The following is a 21,640-nucleotide window of genomic DNA, read 5'->3' as shown; positions in this document are numbered from 1 at the left end:
CCGGAAATGCAGCCGCCGCAGCCAGGATTTGATCCCGTGACCTGCGGGTCAGCAGCCGAGAACCTTAGCCACTAGACCACCGCGGAGTGGCATCATAAACTTGGCAAGCTAATTCCTAACGAGAGGTGCGTTCCTCGATAAATAGGATTCCTTTCAATTTAACGGACTGCAATGCCACATGCAAGAAATGTTCTAGATCGCCGACACGGGGTTTTGTTGAGTGATTAAGGCGAAACCCTTTCATGCTTTACCAAACGCTAAATTTGACCATCGCCAGTGTGCTGTATGCCATCAGTGAGTGATGCAAACATTATTCTAAAGGAAGACTGAATAGAAAAAAAGATTTTTCGTGTATTAGTGAAGTACACTGGCATAATCATGAAAACACCCCTCCTATTGCAAGACGATATTCGGCTAGGGAGAAAACTAGCGAAAAGAAAATGCGGGCGGAGACGTTACTGTGAGATTCCCGCACCAAACACCATGACGAAGTAAATTTGGAAAACGTGTACTCGTACCTAGCATCTACTGAATAAATAAGAAGTACCTTGTCTTCTGTCGGTGTCCTAGACTTGGCATAGGAGATTTCGACAGTTTTCATCCAGCCAATGTCGCGAACATACGAAAAGTACCTTTTGAAATCTTCAACATCACGCGTGGCGATTTCGGCGCAAAATTTAACGATTTAACTTCAGTATAGTTTCTCCACTAATATTTAACTTGTGATAGCAAAACTTGAAGTGTACGAATTCTTAAAGTGCACTTTATCAACCTAAACCAAATTATTGCTTCTTTTCGGTGTCTCTTTAGCAAAATGAACTCGCGGATTTCAAAAATTTGGGACGTCGCTGTGAAGTCATGAACACGCCACATGTTCACGTCATCGCATGTCTTTGTCGTTCTGCCAAAGATTAGCCAATCCTGGAGACAGTTTAAACCGCGTTACTTACCGGAAGCTTTTGTAGAGTGGCTGGGCAGTGTCATTACATCAACCGAAAAGAATACAAAGACTTCTACTGCCTTCGTGTCGTCTCAGCCTAATGCATATGGAACACTGAAAGTTCTGCCATGCGGACTCTAGCTGAGTTGAACATTTTTCCATTCAACACAGGGAAATTTCCAATGACAGGAATGCTGAGGATAGTGGTTTTTTTTGCAAGATTTGAAGTTAATTGTAAGCATAAGCCCATCCAAGGAGTTATTATGACACTGCGTTCGAGATAAGGAAAAGGGTTGCGAAACACATCACCAGTCTGTTGATAGATACGAATTGAGATGGTAGTTGTAACGATGGTGGCGGCTCTACACGCCGGACAATTGAATACGGAGACGTCCTTGTCCGCGAAGTACACATAGTTTTGTTTCAAGATAAAGCTCGCAGGGTCCCTCACGCATCTTTGTCAGTCGACTCGAATACGAAGTCCAACATCTTTTTCTCTGAAATCAATAAAATAAAACTTCTGCGCGTCCCTCCGAAAGCTCTGTGGAACAAGTTGCGTTTTGCAATGCGTTGCCGCCAGGACGGGAGTTATTTTAGGCTTGCTGCTTCTTTCTTTGTTTTACACAGCCTCCGTGATCGGCCTACGTTTGACCAAGCACTGATGTGATTACGTCACCATGTGACGTCACGTTATACATGACGTCACCGAGACGTTGTTATGAGGTCACATGTTTTAATGATGAGTGGCGTCGCGGTGACATATCGTGATATCATCGCATGATGATGGTGTTGTAACCTTACTGTATTAACGCCACCGACACTAGGCCGTCTAATCACGGGACCCCAGCCAATGTCGGCATCTGACGGGGCATTTTCGTATTGAAAAGCAAGGTGCATCGTCGAATCCTAATGACTCACCGTGATGACGCGGACGCAGAACCTCGCTGCCGGCTCGGCAATGTCGTCGTCGTGGATGGCTTTCCAGAAGACAACGCGCACAAGACAATCCACTTCCACTGGCGTCAGCAAGTCAGGCTCTGAAACAAAACGGCGAACGGGACACGTTGCGACAAACGTGTCAAAATTTAGCGTTTAAGTGCATTGGTGAGGTGAATTCATACTAAATTTTACAATTGGTATTTACGGAATGCATTCGATAAATATCTTGTGTACAGCACTGTTACACAACGCAGAATATGTTGCAAGGCGAATTATTTGTTCGCAGGACGTCTTTGAATGGTAATACTATTCTATACAAGTGCCTAGTCGCGCGGCACTTTCTAAAGTACGAGCATTTTCTTACTACTATGAAAAAAGGTAAATCCATTGTACCTATCACGACAAAGAGGTTATATTTCAGCCCGAAATTTAGGATTAAATGTAAATCTTCATTGTATATATTGTACATATGGAAACAGCAAAAGTTCTCAATTATTTAGCTAAAAGCCGCATACAGCTCATAAAATTCGAGAATTTAGTAATGTCAGCACGAGGGATGCAACAAAATCATAGGAGCCCCGCCGCGGTGGTCTAGTGGCTAAGGTACTCGGCTGCTGACCCGCAGATCACGGGTTCAAATCCCGGCTGCGGCTGCTGCATTTCCTATGGAGGCGGAAATGTTGTAGGCCCATGTGCACAGATTTGGGTGCACGTTAAAGAACCCCAGGTGGTCGAAACTTCCGGAGCCCTCCACTACGGCGTCTCTCATAATCATATGGTGGTTTTGGGGCGTTAAACCCCACATATCAAATCAATAAAATCATGGGACGGCGTCACCATATGAAGTCATTATGATGTCACTGATAGCCAAAATTTTTGTATCACTTCTCGTGAATTCATGTGAATGCGCTGACCAATGACGACATGAGGACGTTTCTACGACTCAACTGTGAATTCACATCAAGTGACATGACATCGTTCTCCTGTTCATAGGTGGGCCTAAGCTGGAGGCAGTACAACACCACGTTAGTTCCAGAAATTTTGGGGGGGAGAGAGAGGAGGACTATGAGGTTCATTTCATTGAATTAGAAGACAGAGAAGGAGATGGATTGCGCCTTCAAGTCAACTCAAGTGGATTGCTAAGGAAGCCTGGTCCTGTAATACTGAAAAAAAATCAGCAGTGAATCCGCAGCCACCATAGTTTTCCATAAAACAACGACAGAATTCCGTTAAAGAACGGTGTAAGTCGTGGAGACATGGTCTCTTCAACACTATTCACCGCGTGTTTACAGGAGGTTTTTGAGGGCCCTAGATTCGAAAGAGTCAGGAATAAGAGTTAATGAAGAGTATCTTAGTAAACTGTGATTCACCCATAACAAATAATAAATTCAGGGAATGGATTACAGCTCATGATTACAGAGCTGGACACGGAAAGCACATAAGCAGGTCTAAAAATCAATATGCACAAAAAAAAGTAATGTGCAACAGTCTTGGCAGAAAAGAGCACTTTGCGATTTGTGAATAGGTGCTGGAAGTTGTAAAGAAATATATCTACTTAGAACAGATAGTAACCGCAGAGCCGAACTTTGAGTGTGAAATAACTAGAAGTTTAAAAATTAAGTGGGTCACATTCATTAGGTATCCGCAAATCATTCATTGATGGTAATTTGCCACTAACCCTCAAAAGGAAGGTATCAAACAGCTGCATATTGCGAGTACTCATCTATATAGCAGAAACCTGTAGGCTTACAAAGAGGGTTCAGCTTAAATCGAGGCCGACGCAGTGAGCGATGGAATGGATCATGATAGATGCAATCTTAAGAGACAACGACCGCGCAGAGTAGACCAGGAAATAAACCAGGGTTAAGGATATCATAGTTGAAATCAAAAAGAAATGAACACGGGCCGGGCACGCAGCACGTGGGCAGGATAATCGCTGGTCATTAAGGATAACAGCCACTGGCTGGATTTTCAGAGAGGGCAAACGCCCGAAGGGGAGACAAAGCTAGGTGGGCCAATGAGATTAGAAATGTTTGCAGGTATAACGTACGTGGCAGCACAAAGCACAAGACTGGATTGATTGGCGGATCTTGGAAGAGACCTTCGCCCTGCTTTGTGCGTAGTTAGGCTGATTATAATAATGATGATGACACATGTACTCGTTTGATACACGCGTCATGTTTATGTCACCTGTACGCTTAAGTACCCTCCCGTGAAGTCGTTCTATAAAGCACTAGCCAGGGCTAACCATGTTTCTGTTGGCATCGTAACGAAACACGGAAAAATTGGTTTAATAAAACACACGCACTGTTTAACATACGTCTATGCGTCTATTTGTACATATATTTAGCGACATTTTGAAACGTTTTGCTCAAATAAAACATTACACCAAATCACCTTCTCTATACACGCTTTCTATAACGTCTATTTCCATGATACATAAGACCTGCAGCTTTTTTAGACAGAAACACACACACACACACACACACACACACACACACAGCTAGCTAAGATAGATAGATAGATAGATAGATAGATAGATAGATAGATAGATAGATAGATAGATAGATAGATAGATAGATAGATAGATAGATAGATAGATAGATAGATAGATAGATAGATAGATAGATAGATAGATAGATAGATAGATAGATAGATAGATAGATAGATAGATAGATAGATAGATAGATAGATAGATAGATAGATAGATAGATAGATAGATAGATAGATAGATAGATAGATAGATAGATAGATAGATAGATAGATAGATAGATAGATAGATAGATAGATAGATAGATAGATAGATAGATAGATAGATAGATAGATAGATAGATAGATAGATAGATAGATAGATAGATAGATAGATAGATAGATAGATAGATAGATAGATAGATAGATAGATAGATAGATAGATAGATAGATAGATAGATAGATAGATAGATAGATAGATAGATAGATAGATAGATAGATAGATAGATAGATAGATAGATAGATAGATAGATAGATAGATAGATAGATAGATAGATAGATAGATAGATAGATAGATAGATAGATAGATAGATAGATAGATAGATAGATAGATAGATAGATAGATAGATAGATAGATGCGTTCACGTCAGTGTAGAGGTCTTGATAGTTTTGTTAAGAAAAGCGTTAATTTGGAAGACAGAGATAGATAGATGCATTCACGTCAATGTAGAGGTCTTGCGCACAGCCATCATAACAGCGGCTAACATTAAGATCGAAGAAGCGGAGGACGATTCGTTTGCGCCGAACACCGCCCAGAACATTATAGTGCTGAGCACTCCTAGCGAAGCGAGATCTTTTGCTACGGATCGATCCGTAATATCACGGTGGAGGAACGCACGTATGAAACGTTTGCGTATAAGAGCACCCCAGACAACACCTCACGGGGTGTAATAAGTGGAGTGGGCAGAGAGGAATCCGAGGAACAGATCACTCGGTTCCTAGTGAACAAGCATAACCCCACCGTTATGGCCGCACACCGGCTCGGAAATTCTGAGTCGGTGGTAATTCTGTTTGAAGGAAACAAAGTACCGCGCTACGTAAAGTATGGCGGCTTTGTCTCAAAGTGTACGCTGTACAGGCAGCACCGTGAGGTCTGCACTACATGCGGCAAAATAGGGCACAGGAAAGATGTGTGTCCAACACCGAATGCTAGGGTGTGCTTCGCTTGCGGTAGAAACAACCCAGGAGAAGACCATGCAGAATACTGCAAACCAAGATGCAAGTTCTGCGGCGGCTCCCACGTCACGGGCGCGGGCAAATGCAAGAACAAATTCAAAACGCCGCTACAAATCAAGCAGCGGCAGAGGATAAAGCAGATCACTGAAACTATAACCGAGATGACGCCCGCGAAAGCGCCCGGGGAGGCTGCGCTTTCTAGAAGATTCGACTTCCCGGAGCCGGGAGCCAGCGGGACACGTCACGAACAAAACGGCGTGGCAAGCCGTGATAGGAGCAGAGCGGAACCGGAGGACGTGAAGTGGGCTGACGTCACTTCCGGAAGACCGAAAGAAACGCGTCCGCCAAGACCGGCGCCGCAGGTGCAAGCGCACCTGAGCGTGACAAACAAGTCTGACATCAATGGCGCGGCGATGACGCAAACGAGCGGGGCCCTGAGCAGAGCAGCAGCTGCAACGCTGAAGGAGCCTGGCAAGATGCCAAGCGGCGGCGGCTGCAGCGAACAATGCAAGAAAGAGACGCGGGAGTTGAAAGCTACCGTTAAGAAAATGGAGAAGGCGATGGAGGAACTCCAGACGGCGATGGCGGCGACGCAGCTCACCATCAAACAACAACGAGGCGTCATCGACGAACAACGAGACGCCATTAGAAGGCTTCAAGAGGGGGGATCAAGGAACGAAGCCAACAACAAGATGGCGACAGACGCCGATGAGGATGACAACGGAACCCCAACGAACATCACGGGCAACCGCTTTGTCAACACTACAACCCCTAAGACCTACCAATTCACCGCCAAAGCGAAGACCCCAACAAGGGCATCCATGATTGCGGTGGCAAGAGGGTTGGAAGCACAACACGAAGAGGAACTAGAAAGCGAAAGCAACGAGGAAGAAGATGATAGTGCCTCGGTCATCTCGGTGGCAACTACAAACAACGGAGACAGGACCAAACCCCTCGGCTACGGGAGCTTCAGTAAGAAGATCGGTCGGAACGCGAGAGCTATAAAGAAATGGGGCAAGAGCTTTGAGGGCATCGAGCAGAGAATCCTCACGAAATGCACCCAAGTCATCCAACAGCAACTTGCGCAAATGATTCAGCTCCAAATCGAGCAAGCGCTAGAGCGGGCCCTGAGCCCTGAGAAGCTGCAGCCGCTAATTGGTGAAGCGGCGCATCAATATTGCCAAACACAAAAGGCTCTCCCTCATAATGGACAGCAACAATAAGATCAAGATCTGGCACTGGAACGCCAACGGGTTCCGGTGCCGAAAAGCAATCCTACAACAGTACTTGAGATCGCTGGCACCGACGGCTCGCCCGGACGTGATAGCGGTCCAAGAAACCCACACTGAAGACACGCCGACGCTGCCAGGGTACCGGACACACGCCTGCCCCCCGTCCGCTCGCACATGCGGGAAGGGTGCGGCGCAGGGCGTGTGCACGTTCATCCGGAAAGGCATCGCCCACGTGAAACACCAACAGTTCCTGGGCAGCAGGGACACCGCCATCGAGCTGTGCGTCACCGAGCTAGCGATTAGCGGCAAAGGACGAGGAACCCGGGGTGCACGAAAGAAGAAGACATCAACCACCGTCTTCATCGCGAACATCTATAGCAATCCAAGACATGGAAAGCAGAAATTCAAAACTCTTTTCCATAAGATCAAGAGCGCCACATCACAAGCACAGAAAGACCTGGCCAAAAGAGGAGACGCTGCCGCGGTAATATGCGGTGATTTCAACGCGCAACATCGAGAGCTCGGCTACACGACCACCACGTCCAAGGGAAGGAACCTTCTTGAAGATGCCGGCGAAGCCGAGTTCACGTTACTGATCAATCCAGCCCAACCATCAAGGATCGGAACATCGGTTGCTCGGGATACAAATCCAGACCTCACCTTTGCGATGCTGCCCGAAGGTGGCACCGCGAAGTGGAGGAATACGGGAATCAACCTGGGCAGCGATCACTTCATCATCGAAATTGAATTACCGCTGGCTCATCTCAACGGAAACCCGAACCGCGACAAAACAATAAAGCACAAACTCGTCGACTGGTGCAAGTTCCGTAACACAGAACTCGGCGAAGTCGACAATATCGACGAGTGGTCAGCGAAGCTGCTGGCGGCAACAGAAGGGGCCACAGAAGAGATCGATGCACCCGAGGAAATCGAAACCATGGACCCGAGACTAGCCCACCTCCTCGAAGCCAGGCGCTCGCTCCAAAAGCGTTGGCGGCGGCAACGTCACAACAGAAAGCTACGAAAGAAGATCGCAGAACTCGGCCGAGAGATCGAGCGACACAGCAGGCAGCTCTGCTCACAGCAGTGGTTTGCACTCTGCAGCCAGGCTGATGGACAGCTTCACCGTGGCGGCACTTGGAAACTCCTCAGGCAACTGATGGATGAGACCAAGAGCTGCGAATACCAACGTACACGCATGGCCCAAATTCTACACACCACCGCTCGTCAACTGGGCGAAGAGGAGATGTTCAAGCGACTCAACGAGCGCTACCTCCCCATCACCAGTCACAAAGATCACCCAGACTACGCCGGCCAGCCGAACCTCCACCTCGACCGAGATCTAGAGGAATGGGAAGTGAGGCAGGCGGCCCAGGACCTGAACTGTCGTTCGGCCGCCGGACCCGACAGAGTTACTAACAAAGCTCTACGCAACCTGAGTGACTCAGCCATCACATCACTGACACGCTACTACAACGAATGCTGGCGTAACGGCAAGCTGCCCAAGGCCTGGAAGACAGCAAAGACGATCCTGCTGCCAAAACCAAACAAGCCACCGGGTATAGAGGGCCTGCGTCCTATCTCGCTCACGTCCTGCGTGGGAAAGGTACTGGAGCACGTTCTTAACACCCGGTGGAACCGTTACATGGAAGCGCACCATGTCTACCCGGACTCAATGCTTGGCTTCCGGGCCAAATTGGGAACGCAAGACGCCATGCTCCTGATCCAACGAGAAGTCCTTGACCCACCGGGCGGGACTCCAAAGAATGACAACCGAGCGATCTTGGGCCTGGACCTGCAAAGCGCCTTCGACAACGTTAGACACTCGTCGGTCCTGGCTCAGGTGTCCCGCCTGGGGCTGGGCGCAAGATCGTACAACTACATCAGAGCCTTCCTTTCTCGCCGCACGGCCAGGCTGGAGGTGGGAGGAACGAAGCTCGAAGAACGAGAGCTGGGCAGTGTCGGGACCCCACAAGGCTCGGTCATCTCCCCGTTCCTGTTTAACATTGTCATGATCGAGGTGGCCAGGCGTCTGGAGGCGCTGGGCCCGGGGATACGACACTGCCTCTACGCCGACGACGTAACCATCTGGGCCACGGGTGGAAGCGACGGAGACATCGAGGCGGGTCTGCAGGCGGCGGTGGACGCCGTGGAGTCCGCACTCTTGGGCACGGGCTTGCGGTGTTCGCCACAAAAATCACAGCTACTCATCCTGCCACCACCTGGGAGGCACAGAAAGAAGGCAAGTCGAGAGGCGGCCGAGAACATCATCGTGCGCACCAGTGACGGTATGCAGATCCCGCACGTCCCGGGGCTTCGAGTCCTGGGGATGTTCGTGGACGGCACCCAAACCAACGCCACGGCGGTCAAGAACATCACAACCAAGATGGGCATCGCAGCGCGCCTGGTCAAGCGAATGTCGTCCCGCTACCGGGGCATGAAAGAGAGGGGGCTCCTGCATCTGCTGCAGGCTTTCGTTATAAGCCACGCGGCATATGCGGGGGCCTTTCACCGCTGGACCGGCGCGGAACGAGCCAAGATCGACGCTGCCATCCGGAAGGCTTACGCAGGGGCTCTTGGGCTTCTACCAGGCACAAAAACAACGGCCTTGCTGTCTTTGGGAACACACAACACGCTCTCGGAGATCAGCGAGGCCCAGAGAGCTTCGCAGCTGAGCCGCCTGAGCGACACAGCCGCGGGCAGAGGATTACTCGATCGGGTAGGATTATTACCTCCTGGAGAACGCCCGGGCGCAGGACCGGACAGGGAGCTAGAAAAGCAAGTCCCCCTGAGCGATGAGGCAGCGAGGAAAATCATTGTCTACCCGCTGCCAAAGAACATGGACCCAGAAAGGGACGCGGGCAGGCGAGCGGCGAGAGCAGTGGCGCTGGCCCGTCAACATCAGAGAGACGAGGGCGCAGTCTACGTGGATGCCGCAAGATACTCGGGAAGACGCAACGCCTTCGCAGCAGTGGTGGTCAGCGCCACTACCGGTAAACTACTAACAGCAAGCACCGTGCGCGCCCGAACAGCCGGCCAGGCAGAGGAGGCGGCGATAGCCCTGGCCACAGGTAGGCCGGGCACGCGCACGGTGCTAAGCGACTCAAAGCAGGCAATTAGGAATTTTGCCCGAGGCATGGTCTGGCGGGGCACGGAGCGGCTAGTGACGTCCATCGCGGCCTCGCGGGCTGCTCGCGGCGCCGCTGTAGGACCAACCATCGCCCTCAAATGGTTCCCAGCCCACATGGGACGACACCTGGCTCCCGACATCGAGAACCGCAACGAGGAGGCGGACGCTGTGGCCCGTGATCTCATCACGTGCCGGACCGCGGCAGCCCGTCTCCCTGAAACCAGCGGTGAAGAACGAGAAGACCTCGATCCCCTCACCGACTACGGAGGGATCCTGGCGGCCTACAGAGAGGCCAGGAGAGCCTTTCCGCCCCCGCATCGTGAACTGTCACGTGCGGAAGCAGTGAAGCTCCGACAACTGCAAACGGAATGCGTGCTAACGCCAGCATTGGCCCGGCACGTATGCCCCGACATGTTTGTGGACGCTAAGTGTAGCGCGTGCGAACGTGAACTAGCCACCCTCCGCCACATCATGTGGGGCGGGTGTAACAGTGGTGTGAACAATGGGAATGGGCAGTGCCAGGACGCCACGTATCCCGATGAGGTGGGAGCATGGATACGCTCCCAAGACTTAAACACACAACGAAGGGCCATCCAGCGGCTTGAGGAGGCCCTGGCAAAGCAGACGAGAAAGGGAACCGACGCCCCGGACAACGGGAGCGGAGGAGCCCGAGTATCCAATGCCTAGCCAGAGCACAACATCCTCAAGATCTAGAGCCTGGGACTATAGGACTATTAGCTATAGTTTTTAGATAGGGAATACCCGCGCCCTGCGCGGACTTCCCGCACGCCGGATGCACAAAAAATGTTGTTTCTCTCTCTCTTGATAGTTTTGTTAAGAAGAGCGTTAATTTGGAAGACAGAGAAGGTCGTACCTGATAGAGCTCTGCGCACGATGCTGACGCGCCCCTTTGTGGGTGCATCGTAACGTCGTCCTTGCATCTTTGACGTTGCTTGAGCCGAGGGAGTGGCGTCTCCATTCTCAACGTTGCTGCTGGTTTCTCGCTTTTTCCGCTGTGCCCGCGTCAGACGTGTCTTCCCTCTGGACCTGGACTTCTTCGATGCACGCTGCATGAAGGAGTGCACAAGAGCAAGATGTTTTGTTTCTTTATCAGGGCTTTGGGTTCAAGTATAACTTGGGTACTCTCAGGCCCTGCATCCTCAAAGGAGGATGCACCAAAAACCACCCAAATGAGCGCGCACTCCAAACATACGTCATGACCTCGATGGCTGGTGACTGTACCTTCAAGTACATTTCGCAGTGCATAAGCGGGAGTATTTAGGCATTTTGGTTGCGGACGCGATCGTCATCCTTGCTTCCCTCGACTGGACGTGGCATCTCCGGACTGAAGTAGTATGCCACTACAACTCTCCATGTATAATTATATATATTAAGCTTGAGTTTTACCAGCGTTCGGAACCATCTTTAATTATCATTCACATTACAGAATCAGCAACGATACTCAACATACAGAACTGTTTTTGCTATGAATATGATCACTTGAAATCGCGCTAAGAAATTAAAAGATGATATCATGTAGAGGTACTCGAACTTGCGTTGTGAGTGCTGTAGCGAAGAGGAACGAACGCTATAGTGATTGACTGTCCCCAGTGATGTCTATATTATTGTTTCAGTCTCTGCTGAGCATTGCTTGTAAATATCCTTTGCTCTCAGGGTTCATGAATTCAGGCGTTGATGAACTATTACGCTTGCGTTCCATAAACGCCTTTCGGAGGCGTACTTCCAGGTGTCTACTCAGTGTTATTTGAAGGTCACAAGTTCGATCCCTGCGAGCGCAAAGTTATTTTTTATACCCATATTTCTTTACGCTTACATTGGAATTCCTTCTAAGATCCCTTATACTTTGCCTGCACCATTGTGTTAGTACCCATTAACATTATCTGTCAACGAAAAGCAATCTCTTCAATTTCCACTTCTTTCTCCCCCTCCCCCACACACGCTCAGAGAGACAGAGAGAGATTAAAGAAGTTTTAGTTTCATCATTTTGTATTGTGCCCCATGAATATAAACATACCATGAGTTTACATAAAGGCTGGCGCTAAGTTCCAGCATTCATCCATCAAAAAAAGAGAGGGCGAATTTTTGTTCGCCTGAAAACGTATACTGATTGAAACGCTTCAATCTTTTTAAAGGGGCACTGACGCGATTTTGAAGCCCCCCCCCCCCAAAAGGGTCATCTTTCATTTCCGTGGTGTGCACTACCATCAAAGTTCTCCACACAACGAAGCCAGACAACACCCACAAAACATTATACTTTCATTTCAAGGTTAGTCACCTAGCATCTGCGAGCTGACGCCATCGAAAAGGGTATTACCACGACAAGTCCACACAGTTTACTGGGTCTGCAAAATCCACGTCCTCCCTGCCGTCTAAATTGCAGAAGTCAATGCGAGAGCCTCTGGACGACAGTTCACGCATCATTGTTTACGTGAACCACGTGTCCCCGAAAGCAAACAGACTACTTATACCTGTATATCGTGAGTCACAGTATCTCCGTGGCGTCAGACCTCTATTGGAATATCACTGCGAAGTCGCCTTCCCGATTCCTAAACCAAGATTTCCGTTTTAAGGTTGCGGTATAAAAACAATCCCAGCATATCCATGGAGCGAATGACGAGTTGGGTGAAGCGTCCGTGCGTGCGTACGTCTGTCTGTCCGTACGTCCGTCCGTTTGTCCAAGTACCGTCATCTTGTTTCTTTTAATCACACATTTTTCATATAGATAAATATAGATATAGATTTCAGGGGCGTAAGGAGCTTCGCCCCTGAAATGCATTCGCTGCATTCCCAAGCTCCACGACACTCTTTTTAGTGTTCCTGACACCCTCGTTTACATTAAAAACAACCCGAAAATGTTTGAATTCCTGTCAGTACTCCCATAATGAAAGAAATATTAATCCTGGCAAGTCTGCCAACAAAGCTAACGGAGAAACTTCTTTGATTACAATATTGTACAAACTGCAATTCTAACCCCCGTATTCACAAACGCCCCTCGACTCGACTTTCACCCTTCACTTGAGAGAGTTGAGCATTGCGCCGCTGCGCGGCTGAAAGTGACGCTACGCTACTCAAGAATCGCTGCAGATTATCGCTGATATGCAGTGACTTTCCCTGTCTAGAGACGGCGCTCCCATAGGTCTTCTCAAGTGAAGGTGAAGCGCTAAGTGGAGGGACGTTCTAGAATACGGGGGTAAGAGTCCACACCGCATAGAGGATAATGTCCCTCTCATAGGGGTCAGCGACGCCACTAAAAATGCAGCCATTTCAACTTTCCGGTGCTGCCTTCTCCCTTTCTTGTATGGTTTTGGTGGAGGTTGGGGCGAACTGTAAGGCCAGAATGAAATCCACCGACATCGACAGTTCTCTGCGGCTTTCCCGCTAAAAGCCTAGCGCACATGCCGTGGTATCGTGAGGAAGTCGGATCGTTTGCTTAGCTTTACCGAGATTCGTGAGGAATATACGTCTTGCTCATACATGACTCTCCGATATTGTATAGCGAAGCTGCTAAACAGCATCGTTGCTGTTCGCTGCATTTCTTACCTCATACATATGGAGACAAACACCTGAAGGGCACAGACATTTAGGCTAGTAGGTTCGTCACTTTCTACGAATCGGGTGCGCAATCTGCTTTCTACCTCGGCCGTGGCGCCTTCAATGAATGCAACCGAAAAGTATACATTACAATCGACCTGGGCTATGCTTACGCGGCATTACATTACGCAGTCGGGGAACAATCCACCCTTGCGTTTCGCGCGATGATTGACGCGTCAAAGGTTTTGCACGAGACCAACTGCCGCCACGTTCGGTGCCCTGGTGGAAAGCGATGCGTTCGTTTATAATATCGAGGTAGGAAATTCTGAGTGAGCTGAAAGATTGGCATGCTACATGCTTGCTTTCTCTTCCTACAGTTTTGCACACCACTTGGTTGTTTTATTTGTGTCAACTAATAGCTAAGAAATGGCAATATACATTAGGCCTCTTCGTTTATTTCAGGACGAGGCGCAATGAACGTATGCCCAATTACCTCTCTTATTTTATATTGACGTACGTGATTAATTTGCTGCAGTAACTATCAAGTTTGAGGAGTCGTACAGTTTGCGGCTTTCCACAAACCACGACAAAAACTAAAACATATTCTTGAATTAATGCAGCTGAAAACAAAATGTGCTACATAGTTTCTAGGACGAGATTTCTGTTATTTATGAAAAAACATCGCAGTGCAAATTTCAGGATAAATATACCTTTGATAACTATTAGGAATCACTATTCAGAAAATAATCATTAACGTATTGCAGATTTTTTGCATTACAACAGAATGCAGTATGGCTTGGAATACTGTTCAAATTTTGTGCTTTTGCAGACGGGTCTTGATAACTCACGCCTGAAAAAGAGCTTACACGCCACCTAGCAGCCTTGTAGGCGCCTTTCGGCAGAAATGCGAAATCTTGCGGTCGCTCTGTAGGCGTCTCAAAAAGGAAAAAGAAAATTACGTGGAGGTTGTAAATGGCCCCGTGCGCAGCAATGGATAGTCTACCCTAATGTTTCAGTGCATGCTGCAAACATGCCGCAAGGAAACGAGTGATTGTGCTAGTACAATTCGGAAATTTCTATCAAGCCATATACATATATATATATATATATATATACATATATATATATATATATACATATATACATATATATATATACATATATATATATATATATATATATACATATATATATATATATATATATATATATTTGTATTGTAGCGAAGCCTCCGAACTATGAAATGGGTCGAACTCTTGAGTACCTTCTAGTGGGGCTACCCAACAAGGACGCCGCTCGCGCTGAGTGCCCGTGCTTGGCTGTGACTGTCACCATTGTATATTCTCGCTCGTTGCCGGCTAAGAAACGCCTTAACAATTTGGTGGAGAGTGCTGCGATCCCTGTCTATGCCTTTGGAGCTACGATCACGTACCCTGCCATCTACTATGTACCAAGACGCTTCTCAGCAAACGCCTCCTCCAATGCCACCCCCTTGTCCCGGTGTCCCCAGAATCCGCGATCCACCCATCTTCACTGGCGCTGATGGCACTGACGTGGAGGACTGGCTCGCCATTTACGACCGCGTGAGCGTCCCCAACAAATAAGACGAGGACGGCAAGCTGACCAACTTGGTGTTTTACCTTGCTGGTGTCGCCAGTTTGTGGTACAACAACCACGCGTCCGATTTCGCCACCTGGCCCGATTTCAAGACCGCAATCGTCAACGTCTTCGGCCGGCCTGCTGTTCGCAAGCTGCAAGCCGAGCAGCGCTTGCGTGAACGTGCTCAGGAGGCTGGTGAGTCATTCACCAGCTATATTGAAGATGTCCTCGACCTATGTAACAAATCCAATCACACCATGTCCGAGTCTGACAAGATCCGAAACATCATGAAAGGCATCAACGATGATGCCTTTACGATGCTGCTCGCCAAAAACCCCGGCACGGTGGCTGAGGTCATCACACTGTGCCAGAGCTACGAGGAGCTCCGCCGGCAGCGTTCAATGACCCGACGCTCCCCACCACGAGCTGCAACGCTTGCTGGCTTGGAGGCCAGTTGTGACCAAGTGGCGTTGATGGCAGAACTGAAGTCCTTTATCCGTGAGGAAATCGCGCGTCAGTTCTCCCTCCTGCCCTTTTCCCACCAACCTGCGTTTCAACAATCGGCTACTACCCTTCTCCCTCCCATCCGCCGAGCGATTGAACAGGAAATAGTGGAGGTAATGCCTGCTTACCACCCCAAACAGCCTCCGGCTCCTGCGTCCCTGAGTTACGCGCAAGTGGTCGCCAGGCCACCCCAAGTCGTTCAAGCACCCGCCCCTCTGACCTACGCTGAAGCTGCTGCACGACCTCCGTCCGTTGCAGCGGGTATGCCCGCTACGTATGTTGACGTAACCCCTCAGCCTCAGCTTCAGTCCACCATGCTGCCACCGTTCCGTCCATCAGCCCTTGCGACATGGGTGAGACCTACCCCGGTGAACAGATGGCGCACACCCGACAACCGGCCCATCTGCTTTGCCTGCGGTTACGCCGGTCACGTGGCCCGTTATTGCCATCGCGTACAGCCGGCTCCAATTTCTTCACCTGTTGCTGGCCAACTCAGCCGTCCTTATCGCGAAGAACCGCCGTCTATGCCACCTCGATCTCGGCCAGGTCCATCTCGAAGATCACCATCTCCACGACGCCGTTCCCTGTCTCCCATGCGGCCAAGTGCGGCAGCTCATGAGCGGGAAAACTAGTCGTCGCAGTCCCTGAGGCAAGGACTGCGACGCTATCGCAATGTGAAAGCCCTCAGAGCAGCCCCTCGAATGTCATTGACGTGCTTGTGGACGGTGTTTGTGCATCGGCTCTTGTTGACACTGGAGCTGCCGTATCAGTTATGGACGAAAAACTCTGCCGCTTACTTCGAAAAGTGACAACGCCACTTTCTGGGTTATCCCTCCGTACTGCAAGTTTGCACCGGATTCATCCTACAGCAGGGTGCACAGCTCGCGTTGTCATCCAGGACGTTCTGTATGTCGCCCAGTTCATCGTCATTCAGGCATGCTCTCATGACGTCATCCTGGGATGGGACTTTCTCTCCCGCCATGACGCCGTCATCCATTGTGCCGCCGCCGAAATTGAGCTCTCACCCTTCTCGCATTTGACGCCAGAAGACAGTCCTTCAACACTGAGCAAGATTCTAACGAAAGACGATACAACAGTGCCTCCAAACTCGACAACGGCGGTGTCTGTCTACTGCGCTGGTCTCTCCGACACCATTGGACTTGTTTCGCCATCTGACCGCGCTTGCAGCAGGAAAGGGTTGCTAGTACCTTTCGCGAACGTGCAGGTCAACCAGGGCAACACTGCTATTTTTGTAACCAACCCGTTCCCGTACGCTGTTACCTTGCTTCGAGGGGAATGTCTCAGCAGAGTGGAACCAGTCGACGACGCACAAGTCCTGGACGTACCCGATGACACGCGCGCTCCCAGGTCGTGTATCATCAATGCTGTTTCCACTTCTGGTTCGTCGTCTGCTGATGTATTTGGCCCCTCCATCGCTGACAACCTTACGGCCGTACAGCGTTCCCAACTTCTGGACCTGTTACAAGAATATCGTTCTTCTTTCGATGTCGGGCGAAGTTCTCTCGGTCGCACGTCCGTTGTTACGCATCGCATCGACACTGGTGCCCATCCACCTTTACGGCAACGCCCATATCGCGTGTCGCCTGCTGAACGTCGAGTAATTAATGATCAGGTTGACGATATGCTCCGACGCGACGTTATTCGGCCCTCCGACAGTCCATGGGCGTCTCCTGTTGTTCTTGTTGCGAAGAAAGACGGTTCTGTGCGGTTCTGTGTGGACTACAGACGGCTCAATAAGATCACTCGCAAGGATGTTTATCCACTGCCACGCATCGATGACGCGATTGACAGCCTTCATGGAGCCGATTTTTTTTCTTCTCTCGATCTGCGCTCGGAGTACTGGCAAGTACCCATGGCTGACGACGCTCGACCAAAGACCGCCTTCGTCACGCCAGACGGCTTGTACGAGTTTAACGTCATGCCGTTTGGTCTATGTAATGCACCTGCGACCTTTGAGCGCATGATGGACACAGTTCTGGGCAACTTGAAATGGTACACGTGCTTGTGTTACTTCGAAGATGTCATTGTCTTTGCTCCGGATTTCTCCACGCATCTACAACGTCTGAAAGAAGTTTTCGCACGTGTGAGCAATGCCGGCTTACAACTAAATCTGAAAAAGTGCCGCTTTGCAGCACGGCAACTCACCATACTGGGGTACGTCGTGTCAAAAGACGGCATTCTTCCTGATCCTGCCAAGCTTCAGGCCGTGGCCGAATTCCCCAAACCTGCACCTGTCAAAGAACTGCGTAGTTTCGTGGGCCTATGCTCATACTTCCGACGCTTCATACGAAATTTCGCCACGATCATATCACCGCTGACGAAGCTCCTTGGAAGCAACGGGCCCTTCAATTCGTGGTCATCCGAGTGCGACGACGCGTTCGCGAAGCTCCGCCATTTGTTGACGTCGCCTCCCATTTTACGCCACTACGACCCTACAGCCCCAACGGAGGTGCACACGGACGCCAGCGGAGTAGGCCTCGGCGCTGTCCTGGCACAGCGAAAACCCGGATTCCCTGAATATGTCGTAGCATATGCAAGCCGTACGCTCACGAGAGCCGAGAAAAACTACACCGTCACGGAGAAAGAGTGCCTGGCGATCGTCTGGGCTCTTACAAAGTTTTGACCTTATTTGTATGGTCGCCCATTCGATGTCATCACCGACCATCATGCACTATGCTGGCTTTCATCATTGAAGGATCCCTCAGGCTGTCTCGCCCGTTGGGCTCTTCGCTTACAAGACTACGATATCCGCGTGCTCTACCGCAACGGACGCCAGCATGCTGACGCCGACGCCCTCTCGCGCTCCCCTCTGCCTGAAGGTGATGTGCTCTGCTCAGTATCCTCGGCTGCTGTTTCTGCCATTGATGTTGACATCATCGCTACCGAACAGCGAAAGGATAGTTGGATCGGCCCGCTCATCGACATGCTCTCTGATCCATCCGCAACGCCATCCACGCGTGCATTGCGTCGTCAAGCTCGCCATTTCGCCATTCGTGACGGCCTCCTACACCGACGCAATTACGACGCCGACGGCCGGCAGTGGTTACTCGTGATACCCCGCAGTCTGCAGTCTGAGATATGTGAATCCTTCCATTCTGATCCACAATGCGCGCACTCTGGGGTATTCAAAACCTACCATCGCATTCGACAACGCTACTTCTGGCGCGGGATGTACCGCTATGTGCAGCAGTTCGTTCGCTCTTGCCTCACTTGCCAACGCCATAAACCGTCAGCCCACATGTCGCACGCCAGTCTACAACCGTTAGCTTGCCCTGACCGTCCCTTTGGGCGCGTAGGTATCGATTTGTATGGACCACTTCCTCTGACTTCGGCTGGTAACCGCTGGGCCATCGTTGCCGTTGACCATTTAACGCGATACGCTGAAACCGCCGCTCTCCCTGCGGCTGCTGCGCGCGATGTTGCGTCCTTCCTGCTGCATCGATTTATACTGCGCCACGGACCACCCCAAGAGCTTCTCAGCGATCGAGGACGTGTCTTCTTGTCGGAAGTCGTCGAAGCCATTCTGACGGAGTGCCATTCTGTCCACCGCAAAACTGCTGCTTACCACCCACAGACGAATGGCCTCACCGAACGCTTTAACCGCACCCTCGGCGACATGCTTTCTATGTACGTCGCTGCCAACCACACTAATTGGGATAATATACTGCCCTTCGTCACCTACGCCTACAACACCGCCCCTCAGAGCACGACTGGTTTTTCACCTTTCTACTTGCTGTACGGAAGGCACCCGTCGCACTCCATGGACACGATACTCCCGTACACGCCGGATCCATCTAAGTGTACACCTATTTCCGAGACAGCCAGGCTTGCTGAAGAGTGTCGCGAGCTTGCCAAGACGTTTACGATGCAAGAGCAAGAGCGGCAGAAGAGTATCCGTGATGGCTCCACCACTTCTGAGCCCACGTTCCTTCCTGGTGCGCTTGTATGGCTCTCGATCCCGACCTCTGCCGCTGGCCTCTCTTCCAAAATACGTCCAAAATACGAAGGCCCCTACCGTGTCATCGAGCGCACCTCACCCGTCAACTATCTGATCGAACCCGTTGAACAATCTTCGGACATGCGCCGCCGTGGGCGAGACATCGTCAACGTGGAGCGCCTGAAGCCTTATTATGACCCGCTCGTAATAACAAGCTGTTAGGTCGCCAGGCGGCTCCCTCTTCGACCCCGAGGTAATTGTAGCGAAGCCTCCGAACTATGAAATGGGTCGAACTCTTGAGTACCTTTTAGTGGGGCTACCCAACAAGGTGGTGGTGGTGAAAACATTTAATAACCATTAAATGGTTACAGAGAGGTGATTGGGTTGGGGCCTTATTGGCCTCCTACCCTCACAGCACTAGGTGGAACCCCTATTCCGGGGCTCCATTGGCAAGCAACGCCGCCCGCGCACGTTGAACCAGAGCCTCTTGGGCCTTCAGGTCTTGACAGCCGAGCAGGGCCGCCTCCCAGTCCTCTCTCGTGGGATTGGGGTTGGGGGGGATAGATGGATTAGACTGGCACGCCCAGACGATGTGAAAGGTGTCAGCCACCTCACCACAGAACTGGCACGTGCCATCAAAGGATGAATTGAAATGTTTTAGCACCGCCGGGCACAGTACGGTATTGGTAAACAGTTTTAAAAGGAGGCGCTCGTCAGCGCGATGCAGTCCCTTACAAGGGTCTGGATAGCGCCGGTGCTCCTCCTTGTAGTAATTGGTAATATCTTTGAATGAAAGGGCCGAATTGTCTGATTGCGAGTAGGCTTCCAAAGACAGGGAGATAGCCCGGGAAGAGAGTGCGCGGGCGGCCTGATCGGCCTGTTCGTTACCCCTGAGTCCTTGGTGACCGGGTGCCCAAACCAGATTTCGCTGAGTTGGATTAACGTATCGGCAGCTAGGTTCCAGTATGCGCTGAGCAAGCGGTGAAGCCCACCCTAGCTGATAGTTCCGACAGGCCCCTCGTGAGTCGGTGATGATATGTTTAGAAGAGGGATAGGTGAGAGCCAGAGCGATGGCAACCTCCTCCGCGTGTGTTGCGCTGTAGGCTTTGAAAGTGAGCCCGTTTACGGTGTTTGCGTTGTGTATGACTGCGGCAGTATACCACCCCCCATGGTGCGGGCCGGCAACGTCCACGTAGCACACGTGTTCCTCTTGACCAAAGTGTCACTGCAACGCTTCCGCGCGCGCCTGGCGGCGACCACTGTGGTTTTCTTTGGACATGTTGCGGGGAAGGGGTCGGACCCGGAGGGCGCGTCTCCAAGGTTGTGGCACTCTCACCCTTTCCTCAATATAGTAATCGTGTTTGATGTGTATTCGGTCCAAGAGGCGGCGACCGGAATGGGTCTGTGCAAGGCGCGTGTATTGGTTAACGAGGTGGGCTTCTCGAAGTTCCCGGTAGGTATTCACCACGCCTAGGGCCAGAAGTCTCTGGTTGGACGTGGTGATAGGGAGGTCGAGAGCCCGCTTGATAACTTTACGGTGGATGACCTCGAGTTGATCATCCTCGTGTTTGCGTAGGTGCAAGTAGGGAGTCGAGTAGAGTATTCTACTCGTTACGAAAGCATGGGCAAGCCGCATTGCATCCCTGCTTCGTAATCCGCCCCGCTTGTTGGAGACCCGGCGGACCACACGGCCCACCTGGTCTCCCACCATGCGAAGTTTGGCTATTGTGGTGTCGGCCTTGCGTTGGTGGTGTATGAAGAGGCCAAGGACGCGGATCTCCTTGGCCTCACGGATCGCTCCCGAGGGAAGACTGATATGGAGCTGAGTTGTGTCCTGAGGGGAGGGACGTACGTGCACAAATTCTGACTTAGCCGGGGCACACTGGAGTCCGCAGTAGGTTGCGTAGTCGTCGACTACAGTCGCTGCTGCTTGCAGGCATGACTCCATGTGACCCAGGTTACCTTGCGTGGCCCAGATCGTGATATCATCCGCGTAAAGAGCGTGATGTATCCCTGGTAAAGAAGCCAATTTGGGGGGAAGATGAAGCATGGCTATATTAAATAGGAGGGGAGAGAGGACC

At 50.6% G+C, this 21,640-nt stretch overlaps 1 protein-coding gene across 1 annotated transcript in view; it reads right to left on the bottom strand.

Annotated features, from left to right (window-relative positions):
- Positions 1 to 21,640, bottom strand: part of LOC119181565 (MIF4G domain-containing protein B) — a 51,510-nt gene that overhangs the window by 7,695 nt on the left and 22,175 nt on the right. The window contains exons 3-4 of the mRNA XM_075884180.1: positions 10,821 to 11,013; positions 1,859 to 1,977 (exon numbers count right to left, since the gene is read on the bottom strand). Of these exons, the coding sequence (XP_075740295.1) occupies positions 1,859 to 1,977; positions 10,821 to 11,013 (312 nt within the window). The remainder of the gene's footprint in view (positions 1 to 1,858; positions 1,978 to 10,820; positions 11,014 to 21,640) is intronic.

The sequence above is a fragment of the Rhipicephalus microplus genome, unplaced genomic scaffold (assembly GCF_043290135.1).
Source record: "Rhipicephalus microplus isolate Deutch F79 unplaced genomic scaffold, USDA_Rmic scaffold_24, whole genome shotgun sequence".
Taxonomy (NCBI): Eukaryota; Metazoa; Arthropoda; class Arachnida; order Ixodida; family Ixodidae; genus Rhipicephalus; species Rhipicephalus microplus.
This window is presented reverse-complemented; position numbering and strand designations above follow the sequence as displayed.